The following is an 18,220-nucleotide window of genomic DNA, read 5'->3' on the forward strand; positions in this document are numbered from 1 at the left end:
AATTGTTGAATTAAAAGTTTTGCAACATTAACCAAGTACACAAAGTCACTAGTTGACTATACATAAATTCTAGTATATTTGCAGATTAATGCCTTTGAAAATAAATTAGGTGTGAAATACCTTCAATCTGAACTGAGAGAATTCCCAGGTCACGAAGTTGTTGGTTATTATTCTGAGCCAGAATCCGCAGCCGCTCTGCAGCTTCACGTGGTATATTAAAGGTAACACGTACACTGTTCCAAGGCTCTATCTTCTGCAGTTTTAACTGGTTGGATTCTTAAAAGAAAAAAGGTCAAAGTCACTGCAAAGTCAGTTTTCAAAAAAGTATAGTGAAATAACTTGTTAAAAAAGCGCATCTGAAAGAAATCTGGAACAACTATTCCAGGCTAGTCTCAGATACTGGAGAGTTCTCCAGAACAGACGTAAAGTGACTCATACTGCCAAACCACTTAAGTACTTTCCAAAAATTAGCAAAATAAGAATTTCCCAAATTATAAACAATAAAATAGGCAACACAAATACTTGACAATATTACTCAAAATTTGAAATATTCTGTGAATAAACCACTTTGGAAAGACAGAATACCTAATAAATCAGATAAAATACATTTGTTAGTATACTACGTAGATAAGTGAATACAAGAATGAAACCACTGATTTCACTCTGCGAGATGCTTGTGAAACTTCTTTGCAGAAGGCAGGTGCTAGAGGCCTAGTTGTATTTCATTAATTTATACCATATTATTTAACTTTTCTGAATAGGTATGTTCAACCCACTGCAAAAACCATATTAAAGTTGTGCAAAATATTTAGCTACAGATTTTTTGTAAACCTGTTCTACATATGAGTGTTTCTATGCTGATCAATTGTTTTAAGAGTAACAGGTGAGAATTAGAAAAAAGGTAGACCAGTGATGTTGAATACATTTATTCTAAGTGATACCTAGCTAAAATATAGCTACAAAATGCCTTTTAGGGTCATTAAAATATATATTGCTAATACAGATTTCTCAGCTTCCAGTTTCAAGCTTTTTGAACAGGAAGCCCTTCTGAAAACAAGAAGCATTTGCTCAAATTTTAGTCAGCTATGTTTTCCACTATGACAGCAGACTTACAAAAAGTGTGCTAAGTTTTTGTTAGAACATGCCATTTAAGAACATGCCATTTAAGACTGTCAGTAACTCATTCCTAACTTCACAGAATCACAGAATGGCCTGGGTTGGAAGGGACCCCAAAGACCATCCAGTACCAACCCCCCTGCCATAGGGATGCCACCCACTAGATCAGGTTGCTCAGAGCCCCGTCCAGCCTGGCCTTCAACACCTCCAGGGATGGGGCATCCACAGCTTCTCTGGGCAACCTGTGCCAGTGCCTCACCACCCTCTGAGTGAAGAATTTGCTCCTTACCTTCTAATCTAAATCTCCCCTCTTTTAGTTTAAAACCATTCCCCCTCTTGTCCTGTCAATAACTGATTGAGCAAAGAGTCACTCTCCATCTTTTTTATAGGTACCCTTTGACTACTGAAAGGCTGTGATGAGGTCACCCCCGAGCCTTCTCTTCTCCAGGCTGAACAGCCCCAGCTCTCTCAGCCTTTTTCTATAGGAGAGGTGCTCCAGCCCTCTGATTGTCTTTGTGGCCCTCCTCTGGACCTGCTCCAACAGCCCCACATCCTTCTTGTGCTGGGGGCCCCAAACATGGACACAATGCTCCAGGTGGGACCTCATCAGGGCAGAGCAAAGGGGCACAATCACCTCCCTCCACCTGCTGCCCACCCCTCTGTCGATGCAGCCCAGGATGCAGTTGCCCTTCTGCTGGCTCATGTCGAGCTTTTGATCCACCAGAACCCCCAAGTCCCTCCCTGCAGGGCTGCTCTCAGCAAGTTCTTCTCCCAGCCTGTACTCATGTCTGGGACTGCCCCGACCCAGGTGCAGCACCTTGCGCTTGGACTTGTTGAACCTGATGCGGTTCACGTGGGCCCCCTTCTCCAGCCTGCCCAGGTCCCTTTGGATGGCATCCCTTCCTTCAGTGGACAGATACCTTTTTTCCAAATCTAGCTGTGCTGGTAAAAGATGCTGTCCTAAAAGCCTGTGTCACTTACTAGCTAGAGCTGCCTGTTACAAGACCTCGGTGGGCACACGGGGCCATATGAGAACACTCCATAGCCCCCCTTCTGAAAAAGTCACGTAGGTTAAGTCAGTGCAGCAGCAAAGCAGCTGACTTGAACTAGCACAGTTATTTCAGAGCAAATCTATTCTCAACTGCAATAGTTTAAATTGGATGGTTTTGATATTAGAAAACATGTCCTGTTTGGACAAGTCTGGTTTCACTTTCACACTACAAAGCATTATGTAATGTAAGGAAATGAAAGAGAAAAAAAAAACAAGTAAAACATTGGAACTGAATAGGAATAAATGAACTCACTAATGAAATCAGTTTGAAACAATAAATTAACTTCAAAAACTTGTACTCTGTGCTTAAGAAACATAGCTCCCAAACTCACTAATAACAACCTCCACAAATCTTACTACCAACTAAGTAACTCGAAAACAATATAATCAGCTTCTTTTTAAAAGCACCCTGATTATGTAATTAAGCATTTTAAGGACAATTGAAAAATGATAAAGAAATACATTACCCATGTGTAAAAGGCCAGGCACATTCTCCAGTATGACACTTAGTTTCTGCTCAAAGTCTCTATCCCCTATATCTCCTTTAAAAGCTACAAAGATTGTGGAATCTTCAGGAGCAGCCTCCTGTTTCAGTTCATCTTCCTCCAGTCCTGAATCAAAATCCACCTCTAAGTCTTCCATAGCTGAGGAGTACAAGGAGGCATACGTATCTTCCAAGTTCGGTAGATCATCCAAAACCATTGTGTCCAACAATGGGAGCCAGTCAGACATTAAGAAGATGCTTTGAAGGGGGGAAAAAAACAGTTAGTACAGTGTGTAAAGACACTAACTATGGCATTCAACAGCACGCAAAGAGCACTGACAGAAAACCTACCAGGTGACCCAGCGCGAGGGCCTGTGAGACAAACTGTGGGACTCTGAAAACCGTGGCCATTGCAGTAGCCAAGTTGTTTGTCCACTAGAACAAACAGAAGTGTTTTCCTGACGGAATCCTTCCACACCTGCCTTGAGCAGTATTCCAGCTGACCTAAATGACAGTTGGGTAGATGGGGGGGGGGGGGGGGGGGGATAAAAAAAAAATTAAAATCGATTACATTCATCTCTACATTGTACAGAGGACAAAAAGCACCCAGAATCAATGCTACAATGCCTGCCTGCCAGGAAATTGTGGAACACACAGTAATACTTACAATTACAGAAAGACAGGTGGGGGAACACCAAATTTATCTTTAGGGACTGCAGATACTTTGTGCAACAAAGCAGAAGGAAAGCCACAGAACATTCTTACCAGGAGATATTTAGCATTTGACAACTATTTTATTCATGTCCAAGGAAATCTTAAGCATACTATGCTTGCTTTATAAAAACTTGTAAAAATGTAGGTGGTTCTCAGATGCTTATACATATTACTACCTGAAATGTACTCCTCCTGTGCCAGCCCACAACTTCCCCCCCATCTCCCTGTTGAGCATAGATAAGAATGAATTCAGTAAATCATGTCACGCTCCTGATGTTTTTTACTTTATGAAAGATCTAGATTTTGCAATAAATTTTACAGAATCACAGAATGTTAGGGATTGGAAGGGACCTTGAAAGATCATCTAATCCAATCCCCTGCCGGAGCAGGAACACCTCGATCAGGTCACACAGGAACACATCCAGGTGGGTTTTGAAAGTCTCCAGAGAAGGAGACTCCACAACCCCCCTGGGCAGCCTGTCCCAGTGCTCTGTCACCCTCAATGTGAAAAATTTTCGTCTCATATTTAAGCAGAACCTCCTATGTTCCAGCCTGCACCCATTGCCCCTTCTCTTATCATTGGGTGTCACCGAGAAGAGCCTGGCTCCATCCTCCTGACACTCACCCTTTACATATTTACAAACATTAATGAGGTCACCCCTCAGTCTCCTCTTCTCCAAGCTAAAGAGACCCAGCTCCACCGGCCTTCTTGGCCACAAGGGCACAGTGCTGGCTCACGGTCATCCGGCTGTCCGCCAGGACCCCCAGGTCCCTCACCCCTTTACTGCTTTCCAGCAGGGCAGTCCCCAGCTTATACTGGTACCAGGGTATTCTTATACTGATATACTGGTATATCAGAATATATAAGAATACTGGTACCAGTATTCTTGCCCAGATGCAGGACTCTACACTTGCCCTCGTTATATTTCATTACGTTTCTCCCTGCCCAACTCTCCAACCTGTCGAGATCCTGCTGGATGGCAGCACAGCCTTCCGGCGTGTCAGCCACTCCTCCCAGTTTTGTGTCATCAGCAAACTTGCTGACGGCGCACTCCTTTCCCTCACCCAAGTCATCAATGAATATATTGAACAACACTGGTCCCAGTACCGACCCCTGATGGACTCCACTAGATATAGGCCTCCAGCTCGACTCCATCCCACTGACCACAACCCTCTGGCTTCTTCCCTTCGGCCAGGTCACAGTCCTCCTCGCCACCTGATCGTCCAGACCACACTTCCTCAGTTTAGCTGCGAGTTTAGTTACATTATGATAGTTATCTACACAGAAGTACAACCTGAGACAGAAGTCATCCCTACAAGCACGGTGAACAACACCAACTTACAGGCAGGACGCACATTTCTCCACTTCACCGCAGACCGTGACAAGGGCTCTAGGATGAACTCCTCCATGCAAGGCAGCTCAGCCTCCTACCTCTGCTCTCACACCCGATGCTTAGTGAGTATTTCTTAAAGAATTAAAACCATCTCCATCACGAGCCAAAGCTGATGTCAAAGCTAAAAAAAGGGACCTGCTCCTGACCACCACTGTCAAAAACAAATCAAATCAACAGGCAAGGCTGTCAAGACCTCATAACTCCAAAGCTGTCAGTGTTAAATACGATGCACCACAAACGTTTAGCTCAGAATGAGATGCCATCAAATAGGATACAGATTGGGGTTTTTGGCAGAGGTTCAAGTTCCCAACACAAATTAAAACCACAAGTCGGAGATTCAAGGTGAATTGCAGAGAGGGGCTGGGAAAAAAATAATAATAATACAAAAGGGTAACTGTGCTAGAAAAGCTTCGATTCAGCCCTACATTATTTGCACACTCTCCTAACATTGCTGAAGGGACAGCACCCCAAATGAAGAAACAAGCACTCGAAAGTCATGATGCACAGCCCCAGGGCAGCTCTCTGCACACACATTTATTGGGCTGCGATTTTACAAAACTCAATTTTTAATTCTCCCTTACAACCCTACACCACACTACGCAGACTAAATGGCATTAACAAATAATAATCTGTTTTACATACAGTTACTCTCTTCGCACTGTGCAGCACCAGGCTCCCATTCTTGGACAATACTCAAATCTGGGATTAAAAGGAAATCTAATTTTGTAATCCCAAACTCTTCTGCAGTCGTGCACTGAAGGTAAGTAAAAATATTTCACAGTCACTGATCTGTTTACACTGTGCTTTCATAAATTATTGTTACCACTGAAATTTTAAAAATGGGGAACTGATATAAAAATTAAAAAAAAAAAACAACACCGGAGACAAACTGAACGCTGAGACAATTCAATCTTTTATTTTCTCCCAGGACTCCTCTGTGTCTAACTTACAGGTCTGAGCATTCAGCAGCTCCATTAAGTCAAATTCCAGTTTCACATCAGGTGCCCAGAAAATGGGAATGACAATTGATAACCCTCTGTGAAAAGCTGATTTAACTTGACTGTCACACAGAAGCTCCTCAATGGGCTGGGTTGGTTACCCTACCCAGGAGATAGTTCCTTCTCTTTCTGCATCCTTGCTTTATTCATTACACATCTACTGACTTCCAGAAGAAATGAACTCGGAGTCCTACACAAATAACAATCTCTTAAGGACAAAGCACAACCATTCCGTGCCCTGAAGGAGCATCCTGTGTAAAATAAGCAGTACCTTTTTGGGAAAAAAAATAAAATAAAATCTAAAAACCTTGTATAAACTATTCAGGAAGAGAGATCTTGGCTCATTACACAAGATTTTAAACACTGAAAAAAGCACAATTACTTGGGGGATGAGTATGTTCCATCTCCAGTGAGAAACATTAATATTTCTGACAATCCCTAACACCATAGAAATATTTTTTTTCCTATAAAAACACAAACTCTTCAAAAGCTTTTTTTTTTTTTTTTTTTAAGTTTGAATCAAAGCGTCTGAAGCATCAATCTTCTCTGTGAAAGAGCAGAAGACCCCAGACTGCTACAGTGGCAGTTTAAAACACACAAAAACACCGCAGCTTAGCCTGAATTCCACCAGTCTCACCTCAACCTGCACAAATCCACCATAATTTGTTGAAATTACGGCACCTCATGAAAAAGACTGAAATACAGTTTGCTAAATGCCGAAGGACCACAGGTCTTGTTTCATTTGATTCAGAAAACCACAGGACTGCAGGGAAAGCTTGAATTAAGAAAAAAATAGGAATAAGCTTTAAATTTTACTTTCTGTGTAAGGGTACTATATCCAGGTTTGCAGCTGAGGCTCCCTTTTTGCACTTCCCACATCATGCCCCTCTCTGCCACATCCACCTCCTTCTCTCCCTCTCAGAGGCACACAGTTTAGTCCATTTCTATATTCAGGTACAATTTATCTTGGCTGTGACAGGAGGAAGTAATGATTTGCAAAATCTTCCTCTTCAGGCAGAACACCACACGTCTTCCATCTCGGAACCACATGAATCCCAGCTGCATCCCTCGTGCTAACAAACTCTGTAATCTCTTGGTTATAAATTTGACTCCCACAAATCACAAGCCATCCCATGACCATAATTAGCATGGATCTTCATTCAGCACTCCTCACATAAACCCCCCCAAAAAAACCATGAAAGCCCTTTAGGCATGGGCACGCACAGGTAAAACACTGGCCCTTCAATAACTCCTGTAACCTACATTAACTTCTAGCAGCCTAGGAGAGCATCTCCAATGAGCAAAAATCAGACTTCAACGGGCGTGCAGAACCTCAACAAATTTCATAAACTCAAGCCTTCACACTTACACGGCAGCACAAACACATCTCTGAATATCGTTGTGTGTTCAAAGAACAAGGATGGCTTCCCTCCCGTCCCCACACCGTTTCTTTTTTTTTTTTTTTTTTTTAAGCTTTCCAGTTCCGTATTTCCCCCCTTACACAATTGTTTCTGGAAACTGAGCACAAGCCCAGTGCCACCACGTGGCAACCACTTACCTGCGACCCCAGACTGTGGCAAGCTAAAACAGCGTGAGAAGTGCCTTATACCTGTTCATAATAGGGTTGGCCTTATATAGGATTTGCTGATTACTTAAATAAAAAAAAGCGCTGCTGAATTAAGAGAGGCGAGGATACGTAGCAAGGTAACAGACTAATAGCCAAAACGTCAGCAGTGTGTCAGTTTTCTGGCCAATGCCCACGCACCCGCAGCATGGTGCAGGTGGCAGGGGATGGCACACGGAGACCGGAGCATCCCAAGCAAGGGACACAGCAGGCTCTGGAGCGCCAGCACTGCCAGCTGGAAGTGCTGGTGTCTGGGGAAAAAATAAGGTGGTGTCCTGGTATTCTCACGCCAAGATGAGCTTGACTGATTCAAACTTAGGGTTATGTCCATCTGTTTGTTAAACAGAACTTGAACCCTCGTGTTGCTTTCTTACCCTCATTGCAAATGCACAAAATGAAGTAAAACCTACACAAGTGAAGTAAAACAAAAAAACCTTGGAGGAGATATTGAACAAAGCCCTTGCTGTGACACAGTCTTTTGATTTACAAGCTATTTATGTATTTCGGACAACTCAGAATAAACACTTTCACAACTGATGTCACAACAGAACATGCACCCTCTCAAACAAATATGCAGGGAGCCCAATTAAATAAAGGTACTAAAATCCTGCCGTATGCTTGAAACAGTACTCCTCAGAGTTACACAAAGGCTTGGAAAGGGTGACAGCAGTGTCTTCACAAACACAGAAGAACCAGAGGGAAGGATGGACAGATGTCATTCCTTAGCAGATGCCAGAAGCCAACACTGAGCAGGGTCCTCACCCCCACAGCGGCTGTTATTTAAAGCTGCTGAAGCTGGAAACAAGAAGAAAAATCAGTCCAGAAACGAAACTACAACCAAGACCTTCAGGGAGTCCAGAACTGAGAAGGAGAAGAAAACGTCTCTGATAGCAGCAAACAGTGACATGACTCCCAAAGGACACAGAACCCGCCTTGCCTCGGCCTTCATTGAAAAAATGTTGTTCAAACAGCCTAATAGGAATAAAAGGAAATCAAAACAACAACAAAAAACCATGCCTTGGATAATCCAAGTGAAAGCTTTCGTTTCCTTTGTTTTAGGTGTCAGGGAGAAAATACATAAAGGTACCAAGTTTTTCAGGATGGGAATGAAGGATGTTTAGCGTTGCCAGAATACTGTCAGGAAGATGGCTTTCCTTTAATACATCACATACACACACGCCCCCCCAGGCATACTTTCAAAACATGCCACCTATAAATCCCAGGAACAGCCTGATCACAACACCGTCCTTACTGCAGACTTGTTAACAACGTATTGTCCTCCTACAATCATGTACGCGGTTTTTATTGTCTAACACAGTGACCTTGGAGCTTGTTAAATCTGACCAGTGACCACATCTATTCACACACAGTGCGTCTATGATACAAAGACTAAAATTACATAATTGCTTTTGGCGAAAAGACTTTTAAGTAGATAATAGGCAAGTGCCATATCGTTACAGAATGAGATTAGATTCAGCTAAGAATCACTGTTATAACATGAAAGGAATACCTAAAAATAAACTTAAACATACAATACATTTCCTTTAAAAACAATTCAGCTTGGGGGAGTTCCAGCAACATGGAAGTTCAAACTCTGGCATTACAGACAGATAACACCATGAAAGCAGCCCAACTGTCATAGAATCATAAAATGGCCTGGGTTGGAAAGGACCCCAAAGACCATCCAGTACCAACCCCCCTGCCATAGGGACGCCACCCACTAGATCAGGTTGCTCAGAGCCCCGTCCAGCCTGGCCTTCAACACCTCCAGGGATGGGGCATCCACAGCTTCTCTGGGCAACCTGTGCCAGTGCCTCACCACCCTCTGAGTGAAGAATTTGCTCCTTACCTTCTAATCTAAATCTCCCCTCTTTTAGTTTAAAACCATTCCCCCTCTTGTCCTGTCAATAACTGATTGAGCAAAGAGTCACTCTCCATCTTTTTTATAGGTACCCTTTGACTACTGAAAGGCTGTGATGAAGTCACCCCGGAGCCTTCTCTTCTCCAGGCTGAACAGCCCCAGCTCTCTCAGCCTTTTTCTATAGGAGAGGTGCTCCAGCCCTCTGATCGTCTTTGTGGCCCTCCTCTGGACCTGCTCCAACAGCCCCACATCCTTCTTGTGCTGGGGGCCCCAAACATGGACACAATGCTCCAGGTGGGACCTCATCAGGGCAGAGCAGAGGGGCACAATCACCTCCCTCCACCTGCTGCCCACCCCTCTGTCGATGCAGCCCAGGATGCAGTTGCCCTTCTGCTGGCTCATGTCGAGCTTTTGATCCACCAGAACCCCCAAGTCCCTCCCTGCAGGGCTGCTCTCAGCAAGTTCTTCTCCCAGCCTGTACTCATGTCTGGGACTGCCCTGGCCCAGGTGCAGCACCTTGTGCTTGGACTTGCTGAACCTGATGCGGTTCATGTGGGCCCCCTTCTCCAGCCTGCCCAGGTCCCTTTGGATGGCATCTCTTCCTTCTTTGGTATCAACCGCACCGCTCAGCTTGGCATCATCTGCAAACTTGCTGAGCATGCACTCGATCCCACTGTCTGGGTCGTTGATAAAGATATTAAACAGCACCGGTCCTAGGGACAGACCCCTGAGGGACACCGCTCGTCACCAGCCTCCACCTGGACATGGAGCCATTGAGCACCGCTCTCTGGGTATGGCCTTCAAGCCAATTCCTTACCCACTGAATGGTCCACCCACCAAATCCACATCACTCCAATCTGGAGATCAGGATGTCATGTGGGACTGTGCCAAAGGCCTTACACAGGTCCAGGTAGAGGACATCGGTCGGTCTTCCTTTGTCAACGGATGCAGTCACTCCACCCTAGAAGGCCACCAAATTGGTCAGGCACGATTTACCCTTGGTGAACCCATGCTGGATGTCCTTCTCTGGAAGGAAGGCTGCGAACAGCTAGAAACCTCACATTAAACACCTGTAGCCCAGCGTGGTAACTGAGAAGTCAGCTCTCAGTACAGCCCAGCCCTGCCCATCCAACACACACAAGCACTGCAGGCAGCGGACAGTCTGAAGGAGAATATATAAGAACAAGAAATATTCAAAGGCATCATATACTTTTTTTTTTTTTTACCTACCAAAACCAATTCCACAACTTCAGTTATTTTGTGGCATGCAACAGGTCTTCAGTTAATTCCAAGCTGGCAAACATTGTTAAACAGTAACTCCCAAAAATGTAATCCTGAAAGAAAACCATCATGTTTGGTAAGACAAGGAAGCAAAGTAACAAAAATACTCAATACAACACAGTGAATACCTCGTTTTTTAACACACAGTTTTGCAGCAAATTCCACCCCTCTCCTTAGCGATAATAATAGCGCTTCTTACTATATTCAAGTATTAAGAGCAAACACTAAGAACAAGGATCTAGAAAAACCAACCTTCTGTTAGAGGCAAAAAAACTGTATGCTTTCTGTAAGTTCCCTCTGGCTGGAAAAAAGATCATACTCTAATGTCCTTTTTCAAGATAAACTCTTCTAGATTAAATTAATTTCCAAAAAAAAAAAAAGGAACTGGCACAACTACAATGCATTTCACCTTTCATAAGCAGACACCTAAACCAGCTCAGGCTAACCTGCTAATCTCACGCCAGAAGCACATTATGAGCCCACACAACCACCTCAGGTCTCACATGGACATTTTTATTGCAGATGGCCAACACAGTGAGGCAAATCCATCCCCAGAACACGCTTCTGTTCACGGTTTCATCAAGTTGCACTCAAACCTCTCAAGGTAATGAAAACAGAGCAGTAAAACTAATGGCTTCAGCAAAAACAAAACGCCTCCCTCCAAATCAGAATGATTTATACTAACACCTCAGTCCTGGTTTTCAAGCAAATTTTCTGCCTACATGCAAACCTGCTCATCAGTGAGAAAGCAGGCGAGGGAACAAAACTCAAAGCCAAAGCAGAAATTTGGTATTTTCTATGTAGAAAACAAGTTAATAGCTTTAAAAGCCTTAGTATTATGCTTTGCTCTTCTGCCTGCCCAGCAACTCCAAGGGAGGAAAACAGTATTCACAGTAGACCATATATGCTTGTAGCACTTTTCATAGACACCTAACACTTTTCAAACTCTGATAACTTCTTGTATTTCTAAAATGCATTGTAATTCAAGAAGACGCAGAAGGCCGAGTAAAAGCCCTGGCTGGCTAAAACATAAGCAGTAACTCCGCTGTTTCCAGCTATACCGGAGACTATGCAAGCCCACATAAATACCATGGCTAGACAACAAGATAACAGGCAAACACAAAATCTGAAATTTGACATTTTAATATCATTCATTAAACGTAGGCCGAAACTAAAAATGCTTTCTTTCCATGCCATGAAGTGGATACCACATTCCTTCCAACTTTTCACCCTTTTTACAAACGGATGTCCCCCGACCATTCTCCTCGGCACAAGGCACCGAGGGGCTTTTTGCTCCTCCGTTTCTCCATCCTGAGGGGGCTCTGGGCCCTCCCTCCCATCGGGTGCAGGGCAAGGAGCGGATCCACAGACCCAAAACCTCTGCGGAGATGAAGAGGGCGGGCAGCAGTGGGCTGCCCTCGCCAGCTCCAGGAGCAAAGTGAGGGCACTTAGCCCAGGCTACTGGAGAAGGAACAGCTAACGGTGGCTGTCTTCATTCCCCTGAGCACACGCAACGCTATCAAATTTGGTTATGGAAGATAACTAATCAACAGTGGCTCATTAGGTCCAGCTTTCATTACAATAAGTTACCTGATAGGGACCCTGGAAATGCCTAGAGATTAAATGGATACCTTAGCAGACACCAAAGAATCCACAAAAACAGCCTTTTTAAGAGTTTGGTCAACAGGAAAAGTTTCGGTTTGAACTTACGCTTCCCCAAACATCAAGAAAACTAAACAAGTAAGTGCACAGGACGGCAGGCTACATTCATTCTGACGCACAACTACTCACTGCTTTCATAATTTTCTGCTAAGCTCCCATAGCCCTCAGGCATAAAATGCCTAAAACCTCAACGTTTCTGAAAAGTAGAAAACTACAGCTTGTACAGCACATATGACCTTTTGTTATCGTGATGCATTTTGATAGCAGGTTGTTTAGTGGAACACCGGCTTGTTAAAGTTTTATGAAACTACAATTTATGAACTTGGCTGAAACTCCACAACGCATGCCATGCTGCAGCAGACACGTCTCCATCTGAGCAATTAATTTTTATGTCAATGGAAGTTGACCGACTTGATCACCAAGACTGCTTTAAAAATAAGAAGGCAAGATGATAACTCCAGAACGAGTTTTAACTGCAGCTAAGTTAGCCATGTAGAAAGATTCCCATTTGCAACTGTTGAGATATGAACACAAGAAGGCTCCCAGCCCTCTGCCATGAGCTAACCAGTTTCAGCATCACTCGTGGAAGCTACAGTCTATGTGGCATAGCATCTGATCAAATACTTCTCATTAGCTGAATTGTTAATTTCACATATTAAGGCTATCCCTATTTGGAAGAAAGATACCATAGCCTGTAACAGATCAATACTGTGACAGAGTCCTGCAGTACGAAACTTTTCATTAAGACCCATCAACGCAATCGGCAAACAAGTAAAATGAGAAGCTATTTAAAATTAGATGCATCTTGACAAGAAACTACTTTATCTCATCTTCTGAAGGCTATGAGAAAACGCCTTTTCAAGTAGCAACTTATTCATTGCGTCTGTTGTGACAGGCTTTTTATTTGAAGCTGAATTTAGCCACAGCTGAACCAGTCTGGGCTGATGTACCCCACAGGTAACTCCTTTACCCCACATTCTTCCAGAGGCTCATAACTGTCAGTATAACAGCAGCAGGTATTCCTGTGATTACCAGTCCTGAACTGAATTTGACTGAAAACTGAAGAATATTCTTCATTAGGCTCTTCCTCCCAGTAATGAAATCCACGAAATTTCACTAAAACACACAAAACCCTGAAATATTAAAAAGTATGAAGAAAAAATTTAAGCTAATATAAATGGCTTAAAAGTAATTCTTTTGATATGAAGCACTCGGTAAGGAGAATGTTTCCCCTGACTAAAACACAAACCAACCAAAAACCACCATAAACACACATTATGTAGGTGTGGCTTTTGCTAAAAATCAAGATTATTCCGAGATTTTCCTGATTGCATAAAAACTTGCAGCATACTTGGCATTCTCCCAGGCTTTTTCTTTTTTTTTTTTTTTTCTATTTATTGCCACTACTGCTATTAAGAACCACATAATCCCTAGGATGGTAAAACTAGGATGCAACTGAACTAGACAGCAATGTATTGTTGTGGGGATGGGAAAAATACCCCAAGAAAACCTCAGAAGGAACACCTTCCACATTGCAGCCAGAAAAGGAGACACTTTTTCTTGTCCCGTGTTATTCTTCACTGAGCCTCGCTAAAAAACCTGGCAATGTTTTTGCCTTGGGAGGTTCGGCTCCTGCAGCTGTAGTCCCAAATCTGCAAATGCTAACTCCTCCATGTCTCTGGAACAGCTGGCAGAGACCCATCAGAACTGTCAGATTGAGCCCTCTCTCTCATCTCTCACGTTCCCTCCACCCACTGCTTGGAAAGTGATGTATTACACAAGCCAAAACTGCTAATTTAGCAGGAAGCAAGGCAGAAAAAATCGTCATGATTTCCTTGGATCATCCAAGAGACTTATGAGAGTGTGCCTGCGCACATGTATGCGAAACAGAGGCTTACGTCTAATTCAGCCTCTGTAAGTACTACCCAGAAAGCATAAGGAGAAGTAAAATCTCATACCAGCTCAGGCGTCTGGAATGCCACTTATTTGGTTATTGAAAGAGTAATAATTATAAAATTAAAATGATAAGCACAGGACTTGGAGAAGACAACAGCATGCGTCTTTTACTGGGAATAAATACATTATTCCCTTTCATAGATCACAAACTTAAAATTCAGACTCCCACATAACAACTCAATACAGGCAACTTCCTGTCCCAAAATTATCAGCTTATATAAGGACAATCGAACTTCGACAAGGTATCATTCTTCTGCTGCACTTCTCAATTACTGTACGAGTCTGATCCAAACCCTTATGTAGGACTATCCTTCAGGACTACTCATTCAAGCTGGGGAAGGCAGCAACAGTCCTCCCAGTTCCAAAAAGAGGATGGTTCTTGCGTGCTGCCGAGTCTACGGAGCAGTTACACTCTGTGTAAGCCTGACCGTTCATCTTTCTTTTCCCCAAATACATGAAGAACAGTTATTTATTGTGACACAGCATGAAAGTCACTACACACACACACACCAGAATTCACTTCTTGTTCCTATTTGTAAGTATGTCAACAACAATTTTGGAAGGGCTATTCAGAATGCAGATGGGCTGCTGTTAGCAGCGGCAACAGAGGACACAATGGAAAGGAAACGAGCCCTGGTACCCAACAGGCTGATGAAAATCCCATACTCCTTGGACTATGGAGCACTTCCACTACTACCTCTCCTGTGCAATCCAAAGCCTAGCTGAACTTTCAATGCCAGTTGCATCACTGGAAAGCCTTTATTAACATTATTATTATTATTAATTCTCTTCCTTCTAATCAGTCAGGTCACTAGAGAATCAGAGTTTCTCACACCATCTTGAGCCAAACCTTCAGCTATCGAGGTGTACAAACTAAGAAACACACCGGCTACACGGTTGAAATGTTATCCGCATGAGGTAGCTCCTGCTGAAGAACACGAGTGATCTGCTCTGGAAGTGACAGAAGAGTTTGAAAACAGGACAGAGCAAGCGTTAGACAGAATACACAATAACCATTGTCTCAATAAACAAGTGTGAAGAAAAAAACCTCAGTCGTCTGCCAAACAGCTGGAACATCTCTCACCGGGAATTTGAGGATGCATCTGCCCTGCCTCAGGTGGACACGCTGCCAGGTGTAAGTGCTGCTGTTCATACAGTGGGCACTGCACACCGGCAGGCGCTCCACGCACTAGTGTTCTCTGCGCACCATGGCAGTTGTATTTCTCAATAGACACATGATTTTGAAACAGGTATCAACATCACACCTTCTGTCCTTCAGAGGGACGCTAATGACCTATAAAATCTCACTATTCCTAATGCAATTGAACTGTGACAGCCACTTTAACCCGTCGATATCTTCGGTAGCAAATCTGTTACGTTTAGTATATCTATGTAACTCAACTGCAACTCCAGCTTCCATCCAAGAGCAAACAATACAGTGTTAGAAAACAAACATATAACTAAACTGTTAAACAGGTTTACCATATAAATTTAAAATATTTAATATCTACTACAGAGGCATGCAATCTTTGACAGCATCATACCTACGAAGAACTGAGGGATATTACAATTGTTCATTAGAATTCAACTCTATACCCCAATATTTTTCAAGTTCAAATATTTTAAGCATCTAAAAAACGAAAACACTAATACTTAGTTCACAAATGCAGGTGGGGATCTGGATTTCTCAGGTTTCCCTACACATTTTCTTTCTTTCCCTTTCCCCTCCCCCCCCCCTTTTTTTTTTAAGAAAGCAGCTATTTCTTTAGTAGAATAGCATAAAACTACTGCATCGCTTGGAAGCCTGTTGTTAACAACTCCTCCCTGCAAGTTCTATAGCCGAACAGCCTTTCTATAGAGAATGGCTGGAGAGCACTGCCTGGGAATTTTTCCAACCAAAATCTGAAGTCTAATGGAATACCCTTCTGTACTTTTTTCTGTACTTATAAAATACTGAGAAGTGTCATTTCTCAACAAAAGACCAGGTCTGTGTGCAGCCCTCCCTGCCCTTTTGATTTATGACTTCTAACAGGAGAGTAAGGATCCAGTACAACTGTGAAATAAATCCTGGTAAAGCCAGTTAACTTTAAAAAGAAGCCACGTGGCTCAGTGAATACAGGTATTTGAGAAGCATATGAATTCCTAGCAAACACCTTGGTGCCTCACTGTGTGCAGTATGTTTAGTCCAGAGGTTTGCAGACCCAGACATTACGGACACATATCTTGAGGTGCTCATTTCTTGCTCCACAAGACGCCCACAGAAGCTGGGAATACTTGCTGTGACTCGAAAAGAGCCAATAAATCCAAAAATTGTGGTTATCTCACGTGGTGACTCTTTTTCGAGAACACCAAATTTGTTTTTTGTGGTTGCTTTCTCATACGTGAAATACTGAAAGATGCTTTAGTTGTATATCTGTAGAGAAATGGACAGACTATAAAGAACACTAACTATAAACACCAATAGGAAGCGCTACCTTTCCTACAATAAAATTCAACTGAGAAAGATTTTATTACAGTTTTCTATTAGCTTTCTGCAGCTTACTCACAATTTGGTTAAGGTAATGACACGCACAAGGTCTGGAAGGTGAGGGGTTAGGAAGTCTTAGTGACAAGGCTCAGACAGCTACAGTTTGTCGTCAGCTTTCAAACCCATGCCAAGGAGAGCAACAGAAAAGCCTGCTCCTTCCTGTTTCCCCCATTCCCCCCCCAAAAAAAATCAGAAGGAATGAGAATCCCGAGTTTTCTAAGATGTTCTAAAAGGAATTAAATTTATGGGAACTGCGGAAATCAAACCACGGGAATAAGCGAAGAAGCCTTTCTACGAGCACCTTGAAGAGTTACGGGGAAATCCAGACAAAAGCCTGGGCTCAAAGACACGTCAAGGCACCTTCACTGACATCTTTAAAAGCCACCTGTGCCTGCACGAGGGCAGGGAAACTAAAAACAGCCACGACCTAAACCGGGCCAGGAGCTCCCCCGGCGCAGCGCACTCCGCCCGCCTTCCCGTTCCGGCCAGAAGCGCTCTCGCCCTCCGCGGGCCAGAAGGCAGCGCTCGGCACGGCCCCGCGGACCGCAGCGGTGCCCCTCCGCCCCGGGCGGGCTCGGGCACGGGCCCGGAGCAGGGCCCCGGGGCCGGCCGGGGCTGACCCGGGGGCTGCGGGGCGGGCAGCGCCCAGCCGGGGCTCGCGGGGCCGCAGCCGCCGCGCCCCTTCCAGCGGCCGCCTCCCGGCGCGGGGCAGCTCCCGAGCGGCCCGGGGCGCCCCGGGACAGGCGGGGCCCAGGCCGCGGCCCCGAGCGGGGCCCGCTGACACGCTCCGGGCCCGGCACCGCGCCCCGTCCCGCGACCAGGCTCCCGCCTCCCCGGGGGCTGAGCGGGGGGGGGGAGGAATGGAGCGGGGGGCGGCCCGGCCCGGCCCGGCTCGGCTCGGCTCGGCTCGGCCCGGCCCCGCACCGGCGGCGGGCCCCGAGCCCGGGCATCTCTCGGCGGCCCCGGGCCCGCCGCGGCCTGCTCCGGGCCGCGCTCCGGGCCCCGCCGGCCCTGACACCGCCGGGGCGCCGCTTCCGCCCCGCCGCCCCTGTCACGCCCGCCGCTCCCCGCGCCCGCCGCCCGCTCCCCCGCCCCGCGCCGCCGGGGGCCGCGGCGAGGCCCCGCGGCGGGCCCGCCCCGCCCTCACCTGGCGCCGGTGCCGCTGCTGGCGGCCGCGGGGCCGCCGCCGCTGCCGCCGTGCCCGCTCCGCGAGCGCGCGCGGGAGGGGCGGGGGCCGCCGGGGCGAGCGGGGGCGCGCGGGGCCCGCGCCCCGTGACGGCGGGGGCGGGAGGTGGCGGTCGGCCCTGGGGCGCCCGGACACCCTCCGCAGGCCGCCGCCGCCGCTCCGCCTCCCGCCGCCTCCGCCGCGGCCACGTGACCGCCCGCCCCGCGCGCCTGCGTCCGAGCGCGCCGCCGCCGCCGGGAGCGGGCGCCGCGGGCTCGGGGCCGCTCGCCCCGCTCCCCGCCGAGGCCGCGGCGCCGCCGTTTCTGCCCCGCACAAAGGGGGCGCCGCCGCCGCGGCCGGGCGGAGACCCCCGAGGCCGCAGCCCCG

The 18,220-nt window shown here is 45.9% G+C and overlaps 1 protein-coding gene across 7 annotated transcripts in view; it reads right to left on the reverse strand.

Annotated features, from left to right (window-relative positions):
• Positions 1 to 17,931, reverse strand: part of NCOA6 (nuclear receptor coactivator 6) — a 47,194-nt gene extending 29,263 nt beyond the window's left edge. For 3 of the 7 annotated variants that reach the window (XR_013940192.1, XR_013940193.1, XM_080558831.1), the window contains exons 1-4: positions 10,473 to 17,269; positions 3,003 to 3,155; positions 2,635 to 2,909; positions 121 to 276 (exon numbers count right to left, since the gene is read on the reverse strand). Coding sequence is in view for 5 of the 7 variants with exons in the window: in XM_080558831.1 (XP_080414957.1) it covers positions 121 to 276; positions 2,635 to 2,899 (421 nt within the window). In the remaining 2 variants the exon portion in view is untranslated. Of the gene's footprint in view, positions 1 to 120; positions 277 to 2,634; positions 2,910 to 3,002; positions 3,156 to 10,472; positions 17,270 to 17,815 lie in introns of those variants that run through there. The other 4 variants (XM_080558829.1, XM_080558830.1, XM_080558832.1 and 1 more) reach the window with 4 other exon arrangements.
• Between the last annotated feature and the right edge of the window lie 289 nt (positions 17,932 to 18,220).

The sequence above is a fragment of the Anser brachyrhynchus genome (assembly GCF_964034855.1).
Source record: "Anser brachyrhynchus genome assembly, chromosome: 16".
NCBI lineage: Eukaryota > Metazoa > Chordata > Aves > Anseriformes > Anatidae > Anser > Anser brachyrhynchus.